Source organism: Entelurus aequoreus, linkage group LG09, assembly GCF_033978785.1.
Source record: "Entelurus aequoreus isolate RoL-2023_Sb linkage group LG09, RoL_Eaeq_v1.1, whole genome shotgun sequence".
NCBI classification, from domain to species: Eukaryota; Metazoa; Chordata; class Actinopteri; order Syngnathiformes; family Syngnathidae; genus Entelurus; species Entelurus aequoreus.
In genome coordinates this window covers 29,935,943-29,959,442 of record NC_084739.1, presented here as the reverse complement: position 1 = coordinate 29,959,442, position 23,500 = coordinate 29,935,943, and the positions used below count along the sequence as shown (strand labels likewise).

At 40.1% G+C, this 23,500-nt stretch overlaps 1 protein-coding gene across 3 annotated transcripts in view; it reads left to right on the top strand.

Moving 5' to 3' along the window:
* Positions 1-390: 390 nt before the first annotated feature.
* Positions 391-23,500, top strand: part of b3galnt2 (beta-1,3-N-acetylgalactosaminyltransferase 2) — a 59,857-nt gene continuing 36,747 nt past the window's right edge. For all 3 annotated transcript variants that reach the window (XR_009827254.1, XM_062058543.1, XM_062058545.1), the window contains exons 1-3: positions 391-690; positions 951-1,077; positions 1,345-1,445. Coding sequence is in view for 2 of the 3 variants with exons in the window: in XM_062058543.1 (XP_061914527.1) it covers positions 582-690; positions 951-1,077; positions 1,345-1,445 (337 nt within the window). In the remaining variant the exon portion in view is untranslated. The remainder of the gene's footprint in view (positions 691-950; positions 1,078-1,344; positions 1,446-23,500) is intronic.

The window sequence follows — 23,500 nt, the reverse complement described above, 5'->3', positions numbered from 1 at the left end:
TTATGATTTCTGCTGGTGGTTTGCCTCAGGATTTTTCAATTAAAAAAATGTGCCTTGGCTCAAAAAAGGTTGAAAAACACTGGTCTAATATAGCTGATATAGACACTTACATCATGTGACATCATCTTCAAGTCACTTTCTGACAGACACATTTTAAGAACTTATGCAGATCCCAAATATAGATCAGCAGGTACCAGAAAGTAAGAAAAGTTTATAACACTTATTAATGGCTTTACATTTTTGGCGGCTCCAGACAGATTTTTTTGGTTATATTTTTGGTCCAATATGGCTCTTTCAACATTTTGGGTCGCCAACCCCTGGTATAGTATGACGTACTGCATAAAAACTCCATGTCCCACAATGCACCTCGGCAAGATTCCTTCCATCCCATTGGTGCAGCTCCCTCAGCCGCGGAGGCAGACATAAGGCGGTGTTGTGGACGCGGCGGACAGGAGAGAGCTGCCCAACTCAAACGGAGCTCTCATTCTGAACACCTCTTCGCTGCGGTGGACTTCAACCCGGTAGGAAACTCTCCTCCGCTCAAGCCCGACACCACTCCGGGTGAATGAAGGGCTCCGTCCATGCGGAGGCTAGCGCTGGTTCTTCTGCCCTGTGCTGTCGCCGTGCTGGTGCACTTGTGGTTCGCTCACAGACGGTCCTACACCCCGCTGGACGACGACACATTCCCGGGTACTTTTTACGCTTGACGGCCGGGCTTTAGCTCCTACATTTGAAACGCGCACTTGGCTAACTTTACCGACCCACTTGGCGTGTTTTTAAGTTCGTGTCGCTGGCAGTGTTTATACAGTTACTATCTACACGTGTTATTAAAGCATAGTGCTTGTTTTAATTTGTAAGATATTGTGGCGAACCTCCCATGAAATAAGGTTTTTAAATGAGTCAAACGCAAGTTAAATATTTCACTAGGCTCATACTTGTGTCCAATATAGATGGGGTGGTACCGTTCTATGAAGTTCTGGTGGGAGTTTTATCTGCCAGACATCACCAGGAGCTGCGACAAGCTATAAGGGACACCTGGCTGGGCTACCTGCGACATCACCCTCACTTCCAGCACAGGTCAGGAAAGATGACTTCCACCTTTTTGTATTCCTTCTGCCCCTGGGAAGATTCTTCAAGTGGAAAACAAAGCCTGTGGCTTATAACAAATGACCAAACTTGTTTTCTTTACTCGACCGGCGAGCAATATTGTCCACATCCTTCACCCTGTGCAACCTGATCACAGATGTGATGGCCAAAAGCAATCCCTTCGTAACCATGGTAACAGGGAGCTGATAGATAGATGAACACTTTTTTCTCAAAGCCAATTTTGTGCCCTTGTTTCAGAGTGGGGGTGAAGTTTATCGTGGGCAAACATGGGTGTCCCATCCCAGAGGAGGACAGAGAGGACCCTTACTCCTGCTCTCTATTCAACATCACAGAGCCAGGTAACAGAAATATTGCTGTTAAAGGGCCCTATTATGCAAAACCAACTTACCTATTAGTACCTGTTGTTGTGTATTTGGGATCTGCGTAAGTCCCTAAAATGTTTAATTAAACTGTGGAGGCATTGCATAGATATTTATACAACCATTTTGCCTTCCTTTCTACTTCCACCAAACGACCCGTTTGGAATTTGCTCCTTTTGTGACGTGGTGCCATATGTGATGTCAGTAGAGATCTCCATATGTGGTATAAATGTACTCAGAGGGCCTTGCTCACATCCGCCATGGTAGGCCGACGCTGTAGTCAAAAATATCCTTCTTTTTCTCTATCTTATTGTTGTGGGGCAGACTGGCTCGGACATGCGCATGCATCCTCCACTGTTGCCATTTCTAATACAAAGTCGCGTATAGTTCGAACTGTCATCTGTCAGTAGAATCAATATTGAATCGCTAAAACTACTTGTATTTTTCAGCCCAAAGGTTACTGGATTATAAAGCGCACTGCCGATGAGCGGGTGTATTCAGGTCTATTTTCATACAAACCCTGTTTCCATATGAGTTGGGAAATTGTCTTAGATGTACATATAAATGGAATACAATGATTTGCAAATCCTTTTCAACCCATATTCAATTGAATGCACTACAAAGACAAGATATTTAATGTTCAAACTCATAAACTTTTTTTTTTTTTTTCAAATAATAATTAACTTAGAATTTCATGGCTGCAACACGTGCCAAAGTAGTGGGGAAAGGGCATGTTCACCACTGTGTTAAATGGCCATTCCGTTTAACAACACTAAGTAAACGTTTGGGAACTGAGGAGACACATTTTTTAAGCTTCTCAGGTGGAATTCTTTCCCATTCTTGCTTGATGTACAGCTTAAGTTGTTCAACAGTCCGGGGGTCTCCGTTGTGGTATTTTAGGCTTCATAATGCACCACACATTTTCAATGGGAGACAGGTCTGGACTACAGGCAGGCCAGTCTAGTACCCGCACTCTTTTACTATGAAGCCACGTTTATTTAACACGTGGCTTGGCATTGTCTTGCTGAAATAAGCAGGGGCGTCCATGGTAACGTTGCTTGGATGGCAACATGTGTTGCTCCAAAACCTGTATGTACCTTTCAGCATTAATGGCGCCTTCACAAATGTGTAAGTTACCCATGTCTTGGGCACTAATACACCCCCATATCATCACAGATGCTGGCTTTTCAACTTTGCGCCTATAACAATCCGGATGGTTATTTTCCTCTTTGGTCCGGAGGACACGACGTCCACAGTTTCCAAAAACAATTTGAAATGTGGAGTCGTCAGACCACAGAACACTTTTCCACTTTGTATCAGTCCATCTTAGATGAGATCAGGCCCAGCGAAGCCGACGGCGTATCTGGGTGTTGTTGATAAACGGTTTTCGCCTTGCATAGGAGAGTTTTAACTTGCACTTACAGATGTAGCGACCAACTGTAGTTACTGACAGTGGGTTTCTGAAGTGTTCCTGAGCCCATGTGGTGATATCCTTTACACACTGATGTCGCTTGTTGATGCAGTACAGCCTGAGGGATCGAAGGTCACGGGCTCAGCTGCTTACGTGCAGTGATTTCTCCAGATTCTCTGAACCCTTTGATGATATTACGGACCGTAGATGGTGAAATCCCTAAATTCCTTGCAATAGCTGGTTGAGAAAGGTTTTTTTTAAACCGTTCAACAATTTGCTCACGCATTTGTTGACAAAGTGGTGACCCTCGCCCCATCCTTGTTTGTGAATGACTGAGCATTTCATGGAATCTACTTTTATACCCAATCATGGCACCCACCTGTTCCCAATTAACCTGTTCACCTGTGGGATGTTCCAAATAAGTGTTTGATGAGCATTCCTCAACTTTATCAGTATTTATTGCCACCTTTCCCAACTTCTTTGTCACGTGTTGCTGACATCAAATTCTAAAGTTAATGATTATTTGCAACAAAAAAAAAGTTTATCAGTTTGAACATCAAATATGTTGTCTTTGTAGCATATTCAACTGAATATGGGTTGAAAATGATTTGCAAATCATTGTATTCCTTTTATATTTACATCTAACACAATTTCCCAACTCATATGGAAACAGGGTTTGTACAAAAGGTGCACTGGATTATTAGGTGCATTAAAGGGGAATCCTAATGAGAGACAAGTAGACAACATTATTATTTTTTTGCTTTCTAATTTGTAATAATCGGCTTGTTCTAGGTGCAGAGGAATGCAGCTAAATTGTTTCTCTAAATCACTTTAAAAATGCATCCAAAAACCGCCAACAACACCTTATTTATGTTCCGTATAATAACCAACATTTAATTAAAAGAGCGAACACTGAGGAACGTTTTTTTTTTTAGAGTAGTAACACATCGCACACAATGCAAAGGACATCAATCTGTACTCACTGAAAAACATGCACAATCATATTACAGTATCTGCAAAGTATTAGCCCACATTTCATAGTTTGTTTGTACACAGCTATCTTAAAAGTGTATGTAGTTGTACTAACAAGCATGATGGGCTGCATGTATAATGATCAGTATTATAGTGTCTCACTCATTAGACAGTTGTCTGTTTGGTCAAGCTGACTGGGGACGTTTATTTCCAGTTGATTTTGGGTAAGCATTACATTTATGTCGCGTAGCTTGACTCTTAAGTTCCACATTTGCAGCGTCAAAGTGTCGCAGACCTCACTCTCACGGCTTCTGTCTGCTCCAACGTTTCACCCTTTCTTCATGACCGCTTCTATAATGAGTATTTCATCCTCATAAAATTCAGTTTGAAAAACATTTGGTTGTGAATCTTCATTTGTCCAAAAATAGCATTTTTTGTCATCTACTAACAAGTCTGCCATGATTACAACACACAAGTGTTTGTTTGCGGAAGTAGAAACACACATTTGTTGCTGGAAGTCGGAAGTGCGCTGCTATGGAAACAGAAATTAATGCGCTGAGGAAAGAAGTTAAGGTGATTCTTAAAATGACCATCAACACCATCAACACACATCAACAAGTACCAATAGGTAAGAAAAGTTGTTTTTGCAAATTATTGCGAAACAAAACGTCAGATAATATGTCTCCTAATAAATGCTATTCTAATGTCATTATACAAAAACCATAATACCGGTATGTCTATGGGATGTTCTCATTCATCCAGGTCATTGTATTTTCAGGGCATTCAATCAATTGCAACTGCACTGTTTGGTTTGTTGTAGAAGACGTTTTGCCTCTTATCCAAGTAGGCTTAATCAGTTCATGCTGATAGTCTTAGATTAGTAAGATCTAGTCTAGCGGCTGGTGCCAATACCCCAACTATTTATACTTCAATCAATGTTTATTTATATAGCCCTAAATCACAAGTGTCTCAAAGGGCTGTACAAGCCACAACGACATCCTCGGTACAGAGTCCACATACGGGCAAGGAAAACTCACCCCAGTGGGACGTCAATGTGAATGACTATGAGAAACCTTGGAGAGGACCGCATATGTGGGTAACCCCCCCTCTAGGGGAATACTTCACCACAAGGAGGTTGTGCCTGGGCAAGGATAGTTCCTCCCTATTGTAATGAGTAAAACAACTGTTTTTCTCACTACGATAGGGCGAAACGTCTTCTAAGACAAACTAAACAGCCCAGTTGCGATCGATTAAATGCCCTAAGAATACCGGTTGAAGCACAGTACGTCTGACTACGGTAGCCGTAAGGCTCGTTCCATCAAGCGGTGCGGCTTTGTAGCATACCAAAGTTATACTCAAAACATTTTGCCATTTTTGAGCGCCGTGTGTAATGTTCTATATTCTCAATGAAACATCAAAGTTTTGGTGTTATTTGCTTACCGGTAAGTGTTAGCGTCATTTATTGAACAGGCGACAACCTGCAGTCCACACGTGTCTCTTAAGTGTGACCGTCATCTTCTGGTCGCATTTTGAAGAGACGGTCAGAAAGCTGCTTGAAAATGGTCTGTGAAACATAATCCATGCAACATTTTGACGAAAGAACCACTGTTAACATATTATGTAGACCACAAGAAAGTGTATTAAATGTAGAAAAAAATCAATGTATGACCTCTTTAAATGCGTATAGGTGCAGCCTTTTGCCCGCATGTCCAATTGTCAGTATTGAGCGAAGGCGGGAGTCTAAAGAAGCAAATGAATGCATGTTCTGAATGGAAGTTGAACAGCCCTTTATTCCTACTCCCCTATAGCTCAAGGACATCATGCTTTTCCTTTCCATAGCTATGGAAGGAAATGATGTTGATGTTGGGGGGGGGCGGGGTTTGGTGGTAGCAGGGGTGTATAATGTAGCCAGGAAGAGTTAGGGATGCATGGGATTCTGGGTATTTGTACTGTTGTGTTTATGTTGTGTTACGGTGCGGATGTTCTCCCGAAATGTGTTTGTCATTCTTTTTTGGTGTGGGTTCACAGTGTGGCGCATATTTGTAACAGTGTTAAAGTTGTTTTATACGGTCACCCTCAGTGTAACCTGCATGGCTGTTGATCAAGTATGCCTTGCAGTCACTTAAGTGTGTCTGCAGAAGCCTCATACAACATGTAACTGGGCTGGCATGCTGTTAATACAGGTTGTAGAGAGCGCTAAAGACCGTGACACCACGGCATGCATTATTATTGTTGTTTGGGTGAAAATCAGCTGACATCCAATAGAATAGTTGCCCTGAATTTCGGGAGTCTCCCGGAAAAATCGGGAGGGTTGGCAAGTATGACGCTGTCAAGCGCCATTCATATAAAACTCGCGGGCCGCACTAACGTTACATTTTCATATTAAGGAGCGGGCCGCAAAATAACGTCTCGCGGGCCGCGTGTCTGGTTTGTACATAGCACAGAGCAAAAAAAAAACTTTGTATGCAGTGTTATTTCATTTTAAATTTCAAAAGAGTTTTGTGGCTCCCATTGTTTTCTTGAATTTGTGAAACTGATCAAAATGGATCTTTGAGTGGTAAAGATTGCCGACCCCTGGCCTAGGCAATATGGCCTAAAAATAAAATCTCTGATTTTGTTCACAAAAAAATAAAATTTCCGTTTTTTTTATTTCTTCCCTACTTTTGAAAAAAAACAAAACATTGAATGCAAATGATGGAGATAATTAAACACAAGTTTTTCTTTTATTTGATTAAAAACTAGTAGTTTGAAATGGCACTGTATACACTGCATCTACTCTCAGCAAAATTCTAATTTGAATAATGTTGTTCTTTTTAGACCAGACATAAATTGTGCTTTTGTGAATTATTTTTAAAGAACTAAACTATGAGCTTCCTCTGGGTAGCAATACTTCTGTCTTGAATAAAATACTTCTGTCAACAAAAAGTTTGCATTTCACATTGCATGCAAATAAAAAATGATCTCTAACATTGGGATTTATAAAGTGAAAACTTAAAACTTATGTCTTGAATAAAATACTTCTGTAAATAAAGTGTAGTATAATACATTGAATTCAACTAAATAATCAAGTAAAAAAATTGAAAAGACTATAGTTTCAGTAAGTGTAGTGGATAAACGCAGGCTTTTTCATTCACACATCTTGATGGTATGCAGAGCGACTGCTTTAGTCATCGTCCTCCACTGCGCTTCTTTCTCATCATACATGGTATCATCATCAGTGTAAGGAAAATTCCTTTTAAAAAGTAAATAATTATAGTTCCTAGTTACTTAACCAAAAAAGTATTTGAATTAGTAAAGGAATTACTCTTTCACAAATGTCATTAGTTACTAGGGAAAGTTATCAATGCGTTACTTAAAAAAAAAAAAATCAAATATCTGGCGTATGCAGTTGAGAAACATTTATTGGAGCGCAGTGTAAGTGTGTGCCTTTAAAAGGTGGTGCTTGTTGCTAAGTGACGTGTGACGTCAACGCTCAGACAGTGCAGCAGCGCACTTGTGTTTGTTAGCTGTTTGTCGGCAGTTACAGCAGCACTGTTGAATGTTTTCACTGAATTGTGTTACTTGTGTTTAATAAAGAGATTGAATGTGCTTCCATGGCTGTCATATCTTGTGGTCTACAAACGCAGTATTGTTTGGCTTGCAAGCTTAAGCTTGTCACTTCAATAATTTATTTGTTCCCTCGTAGATAGTAGTAGTGCGTGTGTGTAAGGGTGTAACGGTACGTTTATTTTTATTGAACCGTTTCGGTACGGGGGGTTTGGTTCGGTTCGGAGGTGTACAGAACGAGTTTCCACACGGACATATTAAGTAGCGTACCGCACGTTGTGTAAACAATGCACACCGGGGCACAACACACGGCATGCTAGCAGCGACCGGGCTACTACAACATGCAAAAGCCAGAACTGGAAGACCCTCTTGCCTCGTTAAGATCTCCCGTTTGTGAACATTTGGGCTTCGCGGTGCGATACAACAATGGATAACATTGCTTCAACGAAGAGAAAGACGAACAAACAGCTCCCACCGCATTCAAGCAGCTTCTCCTCGGCGAGTCAGGCAGGGCTTAAGCAATAAAAAATGCCGTTGGTATTTTTATAGCAGCAGATTTAAGACCACATTGCATTAAAAACTAGATTTTGACCCATTTCTATGGTGGAAGAACAATGAGCCCATATATCCTCTTACTGCCAAGTTAACCCGGGACTACCTCGCCATACCTGCTAGCTCCGTGCCCAGTGAAAGGGTATTTTCCACAGCTGGAGACATTTTAACTGCAAGCAGGTCTGCTCTTTCTGCAGACAATGTGGATAAACTGATTTTTCTGGCAAAAAACATGAAAATTGAGTGAAAGTCACCAGGGTTAAAGGCTGGGGGGGAAAGAAAAGTTAATCTGAGGCTGAGTTGACTTGAAAATGTTTAATGTTGCACTTTTTGTATGTAAAAGAAAAGTTTTGTCATTTTATTTAATCTGAGCAACAACTTGAAGCAGTTTAATGTTGCACTTTATATGTGGAAATGTTGCACTTTATATGTAGAAAGGTTTTGTTAAGAAACCAATTCTGAGCCTTATCTTATTTAGTTTTTATTTTATATATGTTGACTGCATTAACCCTAGCAATCGACCCTGTGTGTATATGTATGTTATTGTTATGCTTAGCATTCATGACTGCCTGCTGTTGCACTGATCAGCCTAGTGGTGGCTCACATCCATCACACAGAGAGCTATTTTAAAGCAATGTTAAAAGGATAAATTCATTGTCTCTTTCATTCAAAAATTTCAGCTCATTTCTATACTGAGCAAACTCATCTCGCAGGCCGGATAAAACCTGCTGTAGGCCTGATCTGGCCTGCGGGCCATACGTTTGACACCCTTGGTCTAAAAGTAACTTGTAGTTAAAATTTTAAGGAAAAACTGTTAATATTGTATCTGTCTTGGCCCTGTGATGAAGTGGCGACTTGTCCAGGGTGTACCCTGCCTTCTGCTCGAGTGGAGCTGGGATAGGCTCCAGACCCCCGCGACCCTGAGAAGGACAACCAGATTTTTGTGGGGTTATTAACCTTTTTCTGGCTATTAAAGCATTAATTACGAGCTTAAGCTATCAGACTGAACAACAACACATTGATACCCCCTATCACTACAATATGAAGTATAAACGATAAAACATAGGATGTTAAAATTATGTGAACCACTCCTACCTTGTTTACGTCCCTGACAATCTCATTTAAGTTTTGTAATCGATGAATAAATGTGATATTTTAGAGAAGTTTCATTCTTAATTTAGGGTTAACCACAGTACTGAGATGGCCCTTTCAAAGATCGTAAATTATCTCAGCCTAAGTGCAGATTCTCAAAAACTGTCAGTCTTTGTACTACTGGATCTTAGTGCTGCCTTCGATACAGTAGATCACCTCATTCTTTTAAATAGACTCAAACACTTGGTCGGCGTCATAAGTACTGTTCACAAGTGGTTCACTTCCTATCCCTCAGACATAAAAATATTGGTAAGTATGAATAAAAGCTCCTCAAAGATCCATGAAATCACGTGGTGTGCTTCAGGAATCAAATATTATTTTTAATATTTACATGATTCCACTTGGCTCTGTCATCAGGAGACATGGAATTAATTTCCACAGTTGTGCTGATGACACACAGCTGTACATTTCCATGTCTCCTGATGACACAAAACCAATTGATAGGCTTTTTAATTGCATTTTAGAAATTAAATCCCGAATGGCAGATCATTTTTTACAGCTTAACCAGGACAAAACTAAAGTTTTAGTTGTTGGTCCTGAAGCCCTGAGACATAAACACATATCAAAACTACAATCATTGTCCTTGACCCCATCACGCCGAGTGAAAAATCTGGGTGTCATTTTCGACTTTGAGCTTTGTTTTATACCACATATTAAAAATATAACAAAAATAATTTTTTATCATCTTAAGACTTTAGCCAAAGTTCGCCCTATTCTCTCTCAGGGCAACACGGAGATGCTAATGCATGCTTTTAATACGAGTCCTAAAGATTATTGTAACACCCTGCTTTCTGGTCTTCCTAAAAACGTTATTCCACCTTTACAATTACCCCAAAATTAAGCTGCTCGTGTTCTGACAAAGACCAGAAGGCGGGGCCACATTACACCAGTTTTAAAATCACTGCATTTGCCCCCAGTGTGTTTCAGGATCAATGTTAAGGTTTGTAAATGTTTTTATGGTATTAGGCCTTCTTATCTTTCAGATTTGCTTTTACCCTGCAAACCCTGAGATCCTACGGCACTCGTCTCCTAATTATTCCAAAAGTCAAGACACAAAGTCACGGGATGGCATCTTTTCACTATTATGACTTCCGTCTATGTAACCGCTTGCCGGAGGACTTCAGGGCTGCAGAGAACGTTCATGTTTTTAAAAGTAGGTTTAAGACCAATCTTTTTGATTTGGCTTTTACTTAATATTTATTAATTTTATTAAAGTCATTTGTACTAGCCTTTTTATTTCTTATAAGTGCTCGGTTTTATTTAGTTATATTTATCTATCTACTGCAGACCTGGGCATTGTGCGGCCCACGGGCCGCATCCGGCCCTTTGTACGTCCCTGTCCGGCCCGCGTGAGGCCAATTATAAATTACAAAATATATTTTAAAAAGCATCTATTTCGAGTGTGCAATACAACGGTGCTGCTTTTGTTTTGAAAAGCGTTATTTGTATTACTTCCGTGTGGACGTATGCTCGTGCGCGCAGCAGCAATCTCAAATTACAAAATAAATTTAAAAAAACATCTTTGTCGTGCGTGCAATACAACTGTGCTGCTTTTATTTTGAAAAGTGTTATATGTGCGTATGTCCTGTGAGGGAAGGCACACAGCGGTTATCCCCGAGACGCTAAAAAGAGAAAAGCTGATGACGAATGGCGTGTTTTCAACAAGACAAGTAAAGGTAAAGCTGTGTGCTTATTTGTGGTACACACGTTGCTGTGTTTAAAGAATATAGTGTAACGACCTGCTGAAGTAGATGTTGTCTTCTTGAGTTGCGTAAATGAGGAGTGAGGAGACGTGCGTGTGGAAGGAACGAGATATGTTGAGCTGTGTTAGTATAGCTTGCTCAATAAAAGTTTAAAAAGAGCGTCAGACTTGATGTGCACTTCTTCTGGACGCTAAAATTGGTGGCAGAAGTAAAACTTTGCGCATACTGCACTGTTTGTGTGCTACGTCATCGGGAGGTACGTGCCACGTGAGGAGCTCGCCGCAAAGAGAGAGAGAGCGTTTACAGGTGCAGCCACGCTGCTTGCCACGGGGGGAATTCCGCCCTCAATGAAGACTCCCAGGTTTGATGGCAAGGCGAACTGGGAGGCATTTCATCCCACTTCTGACATCAATTGTAGCGTCCAGAAGAAGTGCACACCAAGTCTGATGCACTTTTTAAACTTTTATTGAGCATGCTATACTAACACAGCTCAACTTATCTCGTTCTTTCCAAAAGGAAAACCAATCCTCACTCCTCATTTCCGCAACAGCAACGCTTCCTCCTTCTTCGCCAATCACCTTACAGGCGTGCTACGTTCACAACGTTTTCTTATCTGGTTAAATAAAGGTTTTACAACAAAGAGGATGCAGGATAAAGTGACAGAAATTGAAATTTTTGTATTGTAATATACATCAGGAAGTGTTGTGTAAGAAAGTGTTAAAAATAAAACCATCAAAAGCCATCTGCTTTTGTATAAAGATAAGTTAGGTTAAATGAAAATATTATTATTATCTATCTTACGGTATATCAAAAATAATTTGAGCAAAATTTAATTGAAATATTGTCAGTGTGGCCCTCCAGCAGTGCTCGGGTTGCTCATGCGGCCCCCGGTAAAAATTAATTGCCCACCCCTGATCTACTGTCTATGCATATTTTTATCTTCATATGTTTTACTTGTATATTATCTTTCATTCTTACTCATTGTTTTTACTCTTTTACATGTTTTATTATTTTTACTCTCCAGTATTCCTGAGAGGGAGCCCTCTGCATCAGTGATTATACATTATATAGGCCATTGCTGTGCATGCATGCGTGCGTGCAATTGATGATGACGGATGCGTGTCATCGGGCATTTTTAAGTATGTAAAACACTTTGTGTATTATTTTTTATGTATGTAAAGCGCTTTATAAATAAAATTGGATTAATTTACAAAATATGCATCAAGCATGTAGTGTTAATTTTGTTGACGACATAGCGTCAACAGCTTATTTTTCCCTGACTAAAATAGGACTATAACGAATCACAACAAATGCACGTTGACAAAAATTATGACGAAATTGATTGACAGTTTCGTCGATGAATAAAAACGAGACGAAAATGTTGATGGAGACGAAATCCAATCATATTTATTTTGTCTTTAGGCGGGCGGGACAAGTTAGGAATGCATCCAATCACAGTAGCATGCAGGAGAGGGGCGGGGTAAATCATGGCGTGGACCCAATCAAAACTACAATTACTAAGACACAGTGTTTGGATTTTTCCCTCGGAAAAAACAATGTATTGTAGCACTGTAATTTTCGTCTTAGTTATCGTCAACGACCTATTTTCCCCTGACTAAAATAGGACGATAACAAGTCAAAACAAATGCACATTACAAAAACAAGTATACAATTAATTAACAATTTAGTCAACAAATAAAAACGAGACGAAAATAATTGACGGACGAAATCCAATCATATTTAATATCGTCTTTCGGTCGTGAGACAAGTTAGAAATCTATCCAATCACAGTAGCATGCAGGAGAGGAGCGGGACTAAATCACGGCGGGGATCCAATCAGAATTGCAACTACTAAGACAAGGTGTTTGGATTTTTCACCAGGAAACAAGACTATATTGTAGGGATGTAACAATAAACGGTTAGTATGACCCTTTTAAATTAAAATGATCTAAAAACCGAGATTGATAACTGCACTTTTATAAACTCACAAGCTACAGCGGATATATTGGTGCCAGCTCGCTAGCTCAAATGCTACCATGAAAACAAGAGACATATGTCTTTCAACGTTAAAAACAACATACCCCAATCTTAACTTATATGAACACATTACTGTCTGAGCAACTAAGCTATTCAGTTGTGAACATTGAACCTACAAGCTGTGCTCTCTTAGCATGGAATTATGATGATCGATCTTCCCTCAGAAGAAAAGAGACAAGATGTTTTTATGGTGCGTTCAAGAACAGAAGAGAGCAGGACAGACAACGCCCGCCAGAAGTGATGCATAATTAGAATATATTTTATTTGTTACGCACTTTCCATTTAAATACATCTTAAAGAGCTACTGTACAAAGAAATACTTACAGTACAACAATTAAAAGATTAGCTATTAAAACTATTTTAGTTATGTTAAAAAAAACAAAAAACTTTTTGAGCACATTCCACTATAATATTGATAACCGTGCTCATTTTGGTCACAATAAACGTGAAATTAAATTCTCATATTGTTACATCCCTATCCTGTATTGTTACACACATCCTTACATTATGTCTTCTACCCCTGGAAGATAGAGAAGACATATGAACACATTTTACCTTTGCAAGGTAGATAACAAGACACATTGTAAACCCTGTGGCTCCATTTTCTCTGGTAAAACAGTAGGACACGACGTATCTTTGAAGTTGTCTTGAAAGTCCCCACATCTGCGTTCCCTTCCAAGGTTTCTATTTGTCCTACTGGGTTGAGTTTTTTCTTGCCCTGATTTGGGTTCAGTGGAGGATGTTGTTGTGGTTTGTGCAGCCTTTTAAGGCATTTGTGATTAAGGGCTATACAAGTAGACTTTGATTGATTGATTAATTTATTATTTTGTTGTAAGCATGGGTGAGCTTGCCTGCAATCTAGAATAAAACTACTTTCTTCATGTGAACATTTTAGTCATGTATTATTCAACATTTGAAAAAAAAAAAGCTACATTTCAGCTAAAACAAAAACACACAATAAGGGTTGTTCCGATACCAATAATTTAGTACCGGTACCAAAATGTATATTGATGCTTTTTGATACTTTTCGATACTTTTCCAATTAAAGGAAACTATGAAAAATGTCAATATTGGCTTTATTTTAACAGAAAATACACTACATTAAACACTCAGTGAAAGAACAATTTTACAAGGTTAAAATATAAATTAAAAGGCATTGAAATGGCATCGACCCTGAAGGGAACGTCTGCCCTGTGTTCCTTGACCACGGTCTGCACCGGACCAAACAGAAGGACAGGTGTAACAACTACATTATTACCTGTCACTTTTTATAACTCCTTGTGCAGATCTGAATGCTTATTATTTAAATGTTTACCTAAGTTTGAAGCAAAGGTGCTAATACTAATTGCCACTGTTGGCGTTTTATCGATTATCGCTTTCCGCTGGTGTTTTGTTTTGTTTATATTTGCCCCGTCAAATTTCCGTCCCGTTTATTTCGTTTTTATTGGTCTACTTCAAAGTAATTAACTTTCCGGTACAATTTCTTACATTTTGATTCGCCGAAAGCTTTATCAATCACAAATACTGCATTTCCGGTATTAGTACTCCCGCGTGTTATTGTTTTCATCATGGCGAGCAATAAACCCAAGAAGCGAAGCTTCAATGAAAAGTGGCTTCAGGAGCCACTTTTTTAGCAAATGGCTCACTTATGAAGATGGAAAGATGTTTTGCACGTCATGTAGACAGGCTAAGAAAAATAACACCTATACGACCGGGTGCACTGATTTTCAAAGATCCAGCCACACCAGCCACCAAGAAACATCGTGTTACATCTTTCCTGCTTGTCGGCTCCCAGACTGTGGTCGAGGAGCGCAGGGGAGACGTTTCCTCCAGGGCCGATGTATTGTCGGGGGTAACACCCTCCACTTTACCCGGCAGTGGGTCCCCACCAATGTTCCCTCTAATTTTTCATGTGTGTGAGCAAACGCACAAACTCCCTGAGCATTCAGTGGAGCACATATGAGCAACATCAGACGTGCACACTGTGGCCACACCAGCGTCACACCTGTCCCAAACCTGACTAAATAACAATTTAAATGTTTTATTAAAATAATTTTATGATATAAGTGATGTTGCCCTCTTACAATGACAATAACAAAAAAACATGTTTTTCATGACCTATGTGCTAGTATTGGCTGCGGTTCCTGCCTTTAAAAGAAATGTTACCCCTTTCAGAGATTACATTTAGTTCCTGTAACTTTCTGTCTGTAAAATACATCTTTTTATTAGCATATATGAAATTTAGTGACAATATTTCATGAATAATATCCTTAGATTAACATTCTTAATAAATGGCAGTAAAATAAGCACACATCTGATTGTGGAGTCAGAGTGTTACAACCTGGCATTTACACAATGTCTGGCGTTGGGGTAGTCTGACTTTTTTTGTGGCCATAAACACAGCACTGGCTAAGTGCCATGAGTGCCTGTGTTGGTGCAGGTGAGCGAGCGAGCGGCTTCTGTTGAAACGACGGATGACAAAGTTGGTTTAAGCCTGGTTTGTATGGCAGAAAATTACCAGTTTTTATAGATACAAGTTTTTTTTACTCATGTTTTTGGTGTGGTTACAAACAGTTTTGCTCAATAAAGTGATTGATGGAATTCCTGTCCGTAAAGTGTCTCGACAGACGATAATGGAACTGTGTTGACAAAGATTGTTTTATTCATTGGGGCCACTCTTGTTGTCACCTGTCACTCACAGAGTTGCATTGCAAAATCATACAGAATACATTGTAATGTGTTTATTTTGTTTAAAGTTCAGATGGGATTTTTGATTTCCTGCGCGGCATTAATTTTCAGTGCGCTGAGGACGCATGAGCGGTGCGCAATTGCGCAGGCGCGCACCTTAGAGGGAACGTTGGTCCCCACAGTTCCGCTGTTTGGTCAGATCATCGGATTCGTTTCAACTCTTTATTTATGTTTTTCACAAAGCCAACCGGACATCTACTATCTACTAACGCTCCTGCACGCAAACTGCTACCGCTCCAACTCCTCTCTCTCGCCCACTCACTTACACACGTCACTCACTCCACATACTGCCATTCTTAAAGGAGCACACACACACACGTATGCTACTTTCATAACATTCAGTTCACAAGTTGGCCGAATCGGCTGGGAACCAGTCGAACAGTGTCATTATCAAAATTTCGTGACTGAAGCAAAAAACCTTTTACACTTGTATACTGAAATAAAAACACCTACAACTTATTTAAAAAAAAATTACTGGCAGCGGTGAAGTTTAGATCCATGAAGAAAAGAAGAACGTGAATGAATGTTTATAACCGAACACATTTACATATGCATAAGAATTTGTTTTCTTTTGTTATTTTTTTTATGAATGAAGTAACGTTTATGACAACCTTTTTCCAAAGTACAATTTAGAATGTGAGATATAACAGGATAATGCATACATATATAATTTGTTTTCAAAACGGTTACAAAAAAGTGGGACCCCATTTTTATGACTTGACGGGGTCCCTGGGACCCCATTTTGAAAATTCCTAGCGCCAACACTGCTAATCGCCACATTTGGCGAGGGGTGTTTTAAAGCAGCTGTTGTGAGAGTAGCGTATGTGTGTGTGTGCTCCTTTAAGAATGGCAGTATGCGGGGTGAGTGACGTGAGTAAGTGAGTGGGCAAGTTAGGAGAGGCAGTGCTAGCATGTGGAGGAATGTTAGTAGCATGGTGGATGTCTGGTTGTGCCCTGTGGAAATTATAAACAAAGTGACCAAGTTGTAACTAATGGATGGCCTCGTCATTACGGCCAAAGAGCGCAGCCTTATGGATCCGTTGTGAAGTGTAGGGTGTTACCTTTGACAAAACATCGGTCCAGGAGGGAACGTCTCCCCTGCTCTTCTCGACCACGGTCTGGGAGCCAACAAGCAGGAAAGTTTTAAAACAGTACTTGCAACGTGTTGCCTCCCTGTTTAAAGCGTCACCTTTTATTGTTAGTTTTGAAGCTCAAATACCTCCATATTGCGCTTCACACCCCCTCTTTATTAACCAGTAGAATTGTAGTTTTTTGCCATTTTTCCTCACCAAGATTTTATTACTTGTATGCACTTTGTGTGTGCGTTTTGACACTCTCAACATCATGCGCCTCGGCTCTGTAGTCACCACCGCAAAGCGGCACTCAGATGAAAGAACGGTACTGGTACTTTTCAAAGTTGGTATATTACAGATTTCAATTGATTAGTGCCACAATACTTTATTAGTACCGGTATATCGTACAACCCTACACCTAAAACGGTTTAGTGTGAAATGTACTTATTGAAATATTCATGGAGTGCAGGTCTCGTTATGAATTTAGTTTTTGAGGTGTTTAATTAATAAAAGTACTTTCAAGACAACATCAACGATGTGTTGTTTGTTATACTTAATTTTTTAGTCGACACAATTTACGGTAATTTTATTTGACTGAAATGTTGAGAAATTTCGTCGACTAAAACTGGACAGAGCTAAGTTAATTTAGATGACTAAAATATGACTAAAACTAAAATACATTTTCATCCAAGGACTATAACTAAAAATTAATTAAAAACAGCTGTCAAAATTAACACTGTATTGTAGGGGTGTAACGATAAACTGCAATAATAATGACCCCGGAAAAACTCCAGACAGTTAGTATTACCCTTTTAAATTACATATATTTAAAAACCAAGATTAATAACTGCACTTTGATAAACTCATGGCGGACTTACTGGTGCCAGCTCGCTAGCTTAAATGCTAACATCAAAACAAGAGACATACTTCTTTTCCCGTTAAAAACAACATACCCCAATTGAAACTTATAAACACATTACTGTCTGAGCAAATAAGATATTCAACCGTGAAAGCTGTGCTCTCTTAGCATGGAAATATGGTGATAGGTCTTTCTTCAGAGGAAAATAGACAAGGTGTTTTACGGTGTGTTCATGTACCGCTGAACAGAGTAAGACAGAACGCCCGCCAGAAGTGATACATAATGAGAATAGATTTTTTTGTTACGCACTTTTCATTTAAATAAATCTTAAAATGCTACAGTACAACTACAAACCAATATTTACAGTGGAACAATACAAGTTTAGCTATAAAACACTAAGACTAAAACACCAGTGAAGCATAAGAAAAACACAAGACATGCAAAATAATGGCTTTTCTAACTGTCATTGTCAGCGTTATTTTAGTTACGTTTAAAAAACTTTTTGAGCACATTCCACAATACCGCGATAATAATAACCGTGATACTTTTGGTCACAATAACCGTGTTACGAAATTGTCATATCGTTACATCCATACTGTATTGTTACACACCTCATTGGATAGATAAAATTCTTACGTGGGGGATTCTAACTATTCTGGACTGGTAGTAGTCGATCCACAGTGATCGTTCTGCCACACAATACCTCAATGCTAACGAGGAGAAATTACACCACAACGACTGTCGTTGGCTTTGACAGTAGGATTGCTCGCTTGCATCAAAACAGTTGTATTTCCCACCACGATAGGGCGAACCAACCTTGCCCAGGCACAACCTCCTAGTTTTGGAGTATAAATAGTTGGGTTTTTGGCACCAGCAGCTAGACTGGATCTTATAAGAAGGGCAAGAAAAAAAAACTATAATAAATAATATATGGTGATATATATTGCTATCATAGGTAGGAGGCTGCACTATATATCGCAATATAAATACTAGGCAATATTTTTCATCCCTCCTTCCAATGTTGTTATTTTTTCAGCACTGCAGGTCCTTATTTTGGAAAGTATAGTGGCAGCTAAATAGAGCTCTTATGAAGCACGCTGAAGTTTCACATGACTATGTTCAACCTCGCAAGTTGTTTTACAATATAATAGCATATTCTGATTGGTTTTCAAATTTTATGATTGTTTGCCGCATTTAAATGTATGGTTACCACTCCACTGCTGTTTATAAAGAGGCCCGACAGTGCTTTCGCCTGCTAAGAAAACTCAAGGGTTTTAATACCAGGGAGGACAATCTAACCCTGATTTAAAGCTGTTATTAAAGTCAGTCTCACCTTAAACATTTTTTTTCCTGTATAGCTTTGTCCTCCACCAAAAAAAACAAAAAACTCTAGTACATCAGAACAGAATAGAAAACATAATTGCTTCACCCCAAGCTCACTTATCCAAATTATACACCTGCTGTGTGATTTGGAAGGTCACCCTAATCATAGACCCTCTTCACTCCACCTGCTGCTGTCAGCTAGAGGGTAAAAAGTTACACTGGCTGACATGCAATTAACTGAAAAATATACCACAATGTTTTCTGTAGTTTTCTTTTATATTTTATCAATGATCTGTCACCATTTTTTGACAGACAATAAAACTAATCTAGCTAGATATCTGAATGCTAATTAATGCTAGTGCTACTAACCCAGCTACATTCGGGCGGAAGGCATGGTAGACATTGGACAAATCGCCACCTCATTGCAGGGCCAAACAAACTTGCCAACCTTGAAACCTCCAAATTCGGGAGATTTGGGGGGGGTTGAGGTGGGCGGGGCCAGGAGGCGGGGTTAAGGGCAGAGGAGTATATTTATAGCTAGAATTTACTTAAATTCAAGTATCTCTTATATATATATATATATATATATATATATATATATATATATATATATATATATATATTAGGGCTGCAACAATTAATCGATTAAATCGATTAAAATCGATTACGAAAATAGTTGGCGATTAATTTAGTCATCGATTCGTTGGAACTATGCTATGCGCATGCGCGGAGGCTTTTTTTTTTTTTGGTAATTTTTTTGTTGTTGTTTCTTTTTGTTTTATAAACCTTTATTTATAAACTGCAACATTTACAAACAGCTGAGAAACAATAATCAAAATAAGTACAAAAACAGTACAAAACAGCGCCAGGGCGGCGGTGAGGCTACGTCTCATGAGGTGGCGTCAGCTAGCCAATGATGTGTCATGTGCAGCTCACGTGACGACGGCGTCTCCTTTGATGGAAAAATTCGAAAAATGGCGCAGGAAAACACTACCGATAGTTTAGCGGAGAAACCTCTTGAGGTTATTGCTTCAATGGAGAAAAGTGTACGACCTAAGTCGTCAAAAGTGTGGGAACACTTCACTTTAAAGACTTCAAAGAAGACCGTTTCCTGCAAAATGGCACGGAAGTACAACATTGCTTCTGGAGCACCTGAAGAAGAAAAATGTTGGAGCCATGGATGAAGGGAGGAACTCGCAGTACGTAACTTTTTAAGTCCATAGTGGCAACAAGCGTTCATGAGTTCAGCTTTTTTGTGAGTAACGTTAGTTAGGCCTTTGTTGCAACGCGGGGCTGATAATGTGTCTGCATGCATGCATGCATGCATGCATGCATGCATGCATGCATGCTTTTGACTCCGTTTTGAGAGAGAAAACGCACAGTTACCAATTTGGAAATAAAGGTAACGGACAGAAATATCTCAGGTTGGTTTCATAATGGATCAATGTAGCCGGGCCGATAAAGCTATATAAATATATTTAGATTTGAGTGACGCTTTAGTATAACTAAACCAGGGGTCGGCAACCCGCGGCTCCGGAGCCGCATGCGGCTCTTTGACCACTCTGATGCGGCTCAGCTGCATACTTGCCGACCCTCCCGGTTTTCCCAGGAGACTGCCTCTCCTAGAAATCTCCCAGGGCAAATATTATCCTATTTTCACTCTAATGACTTAATCAAGGGTGTTCCCTAATGGCACTGCATTAATTGTACCCTATAGCATTTACAAACAGTGTGCCAGCCCGGCCACATGTTATATGTTGCTTTTACTTGCACACGTAGGAGACAGCAAAGCATACTTGGTCAACAGCCACACAGCTTACACTGACGGTAGTCATACAAAAACAACTTTAACACTGTTACGTTACAAATATGCGCCACACTGTGAACCCACACCAAAAAAGAATGACAAACACATTTCTGGAGAACATCCGCACCGTAACACAACACAACAAATACCCAGAATCCCATGCAGCCCTAACTCTTCCGGTCTACATTATACACCCCCGCTACCACCAAACCCCCCACTCATCAACCCCCCCCCCCCCCTCCGTGCGTCGGTTGAGCGGAAGAGTTAGGGCTGCATGGGATTCTGGGTATTTGTTGTGTTGTGTTTATGTTGTGTTACAGTGCAGATGTTCTCCAGAAATGTGTTTGTCATTCTTTTTTGGTGTGGGTTCAAAGTGTGGCGCTTATTTGTAGCGTAACAGTGTTAAAGTTGTTGTTGTACGACTACCGTCAGTGTAAGCTGTGTGGCTGTTGAACAAGTATGCCTTGCTGTCACTTACATGGGCAAGCAAAAGCTGCATTCTACATGTGGCCAAGCAGGTACGCTGTTTGGGCAGGCTGTAGAGGGCGCTAAAAGCAGTGCCATCACGCCCTGATTTTCGGGAGTCTCCCGGAAAAAATGAGAGGGTTGGCAAGAAAGACGCTATCAAGCGCCATTCAATTAAAAGTCGCGGGCCGCACTAACATTAAATTTCCATATTGAAATGCGTGCCGGTGCGTGTGTCAGAGACCCCTGGTTAACATAGCGCAAAGCAATTTAAGCTTTGTATGTGGTGTTTTTCATTTTAAATTTTCAAAAATTTTTTGTGGCTCCCATTGTTTTCTTTAATTTGTGAAACTTTCCAAAATGGCTCTTTGAGTGGTAAAGGTTGCCGACCCCTGAACTAAACGTTATGAAGGTGCTGGAATATTTCATGCTATTATTCAGAGGCAGCCTAAAATTAATCCTTTATTATTCACAAATGAAACGTGTACAATATCTGATTCAGTTCTGATGAGTTACATTTCTGTGTTATTGTTGGTGTATGCTGCACCCCCAATGTCCACAACATGATGCCAGTATGCTGTTTTTTTCCATTAAAATACTGGAAAGGATAGAAATGTAGTTTGTCTCTTTTATCCGATTATTAATCGATTAATCGAAGTAATAATCGACAGATTAATCGATTATCAAATTAATCGTTAGTTGCAGCCCTAATATATATATATATATATATATATATATATGTATGTATGTATGTATGTATGTATGTATATATATATATATATATATATATATATATATATATATATATATATATATATATATATATATATATATATATATATATATATACTTGAATTTCAGTGTTCATTTATGTACACTCCTCTCTACTCATTGTTGTATTTGAAAGTGCAATGCTTTGCAGCCAGTAGCACAGCCTTTGAAGGAGCATAGGTATGGGCAGTGTAATATTCTGGGTTGGGGTCAATAACCAGGCGAGGTGACAAAGTTACGTCTCTTTACTTCATACTTCAGAACCGACTCCCACACTTGCCGTCAGGGTGCGCAATACAACGTAAACCGTTGGCCAACCAAAAAGTAACCACAGAACACTATACGGCAGTGGTCCCCAACCTTTTTGTAGCTGCGGACCGGTCAACGCTTGAAAATTTGTCCCACGGACCGGGGGTGGGGGGGTTATTTTAATTTTTTTTTTTTTAAATTTTCATAATGAAATACAATCATGTGTGCTTACGGACTGTATCCCTGCAGACTGTATTGATCTATATTGATATATAATGTATATATTGTTTTTTATGTTGATTTAATTTAAATTTTTATTTATTTATTTTATTTTATTTTTTTTAATTTCTTGTGCGGCCCGGTACCAATCGGTCGGTGGTTGGGGACCACTGCTATACGGTATAGTGTTCTGTGGTTACTTTTTGGTTGACCAAGCGGACATGACGACAGGCTGTCCTCACTCAGGTCCGCACGGACCTGGAGGGGGCGTGCCTTAAGTCCGGCTGGAAATCGGGAGAAATTCGGGAGAATGGTTGTCCCGGGAGATTTTCGGGAGAGGCACTGAAATTCGGGAGGGTTGGCATGTCTGAGGCCAACACACACAGACAGACATTGACATAGACATTAGATATTATTATTATTTTTTTCCCCCCCTCCCTCAGGGGGGAATTCGACAGGGCGGTTGCTGGTTGTTCCGTCTCCATCGTTGGGGTCCCTGCGGGTGGGGTGGGTGGTTCCCGTGGCCCCGGCTGGGCGGTCCTGCAGCGGCCGACTTGGGTGGGGTGGCCTGGGGCGGGCCGAGCCGTGCTCTCCGGGGGTGGGGGGTGGGCTCGTGGGGGCCCGGTTGCTGGTGGGGCGGGGGAGGTCTTCCCGTCCGGTTGCGGGGAGTCTCTGGGCCTCCCGGGCGGGGCGTCCTGCCTTTCTGCCCGTGTGGGGTGTGGTCTCTCGCTGGCTTGAGGGCTGGCTGTCACCTGCTTCTCCCGTGCCTTGTCCTCTGCCGGGCGCGTCTGTATGCGGCCTGCTGCTGGCTCTTCCGGGCGGCACGGTGAGCCGGGCTCTGGGGTTCCATACAAATACACATATATTCACATACACACCGTTATTCATACATACCTACGCTCCCACATACATACACAAATACAGTACATACCTACGTACTCAAAGTTTGTACATCCACATGCACATTCACTGTACAAACATACATTTACACATACTGTACATATACATTCACTGTACAAACATACATATACACATACTGTACATATACAAGTACATATACTGTACATACATACACTCATGCACATAATCATGTTTCATCAAACATATATTAACATTGTTAGTATAGGTTGCTTCTTTCTCTTCCCCT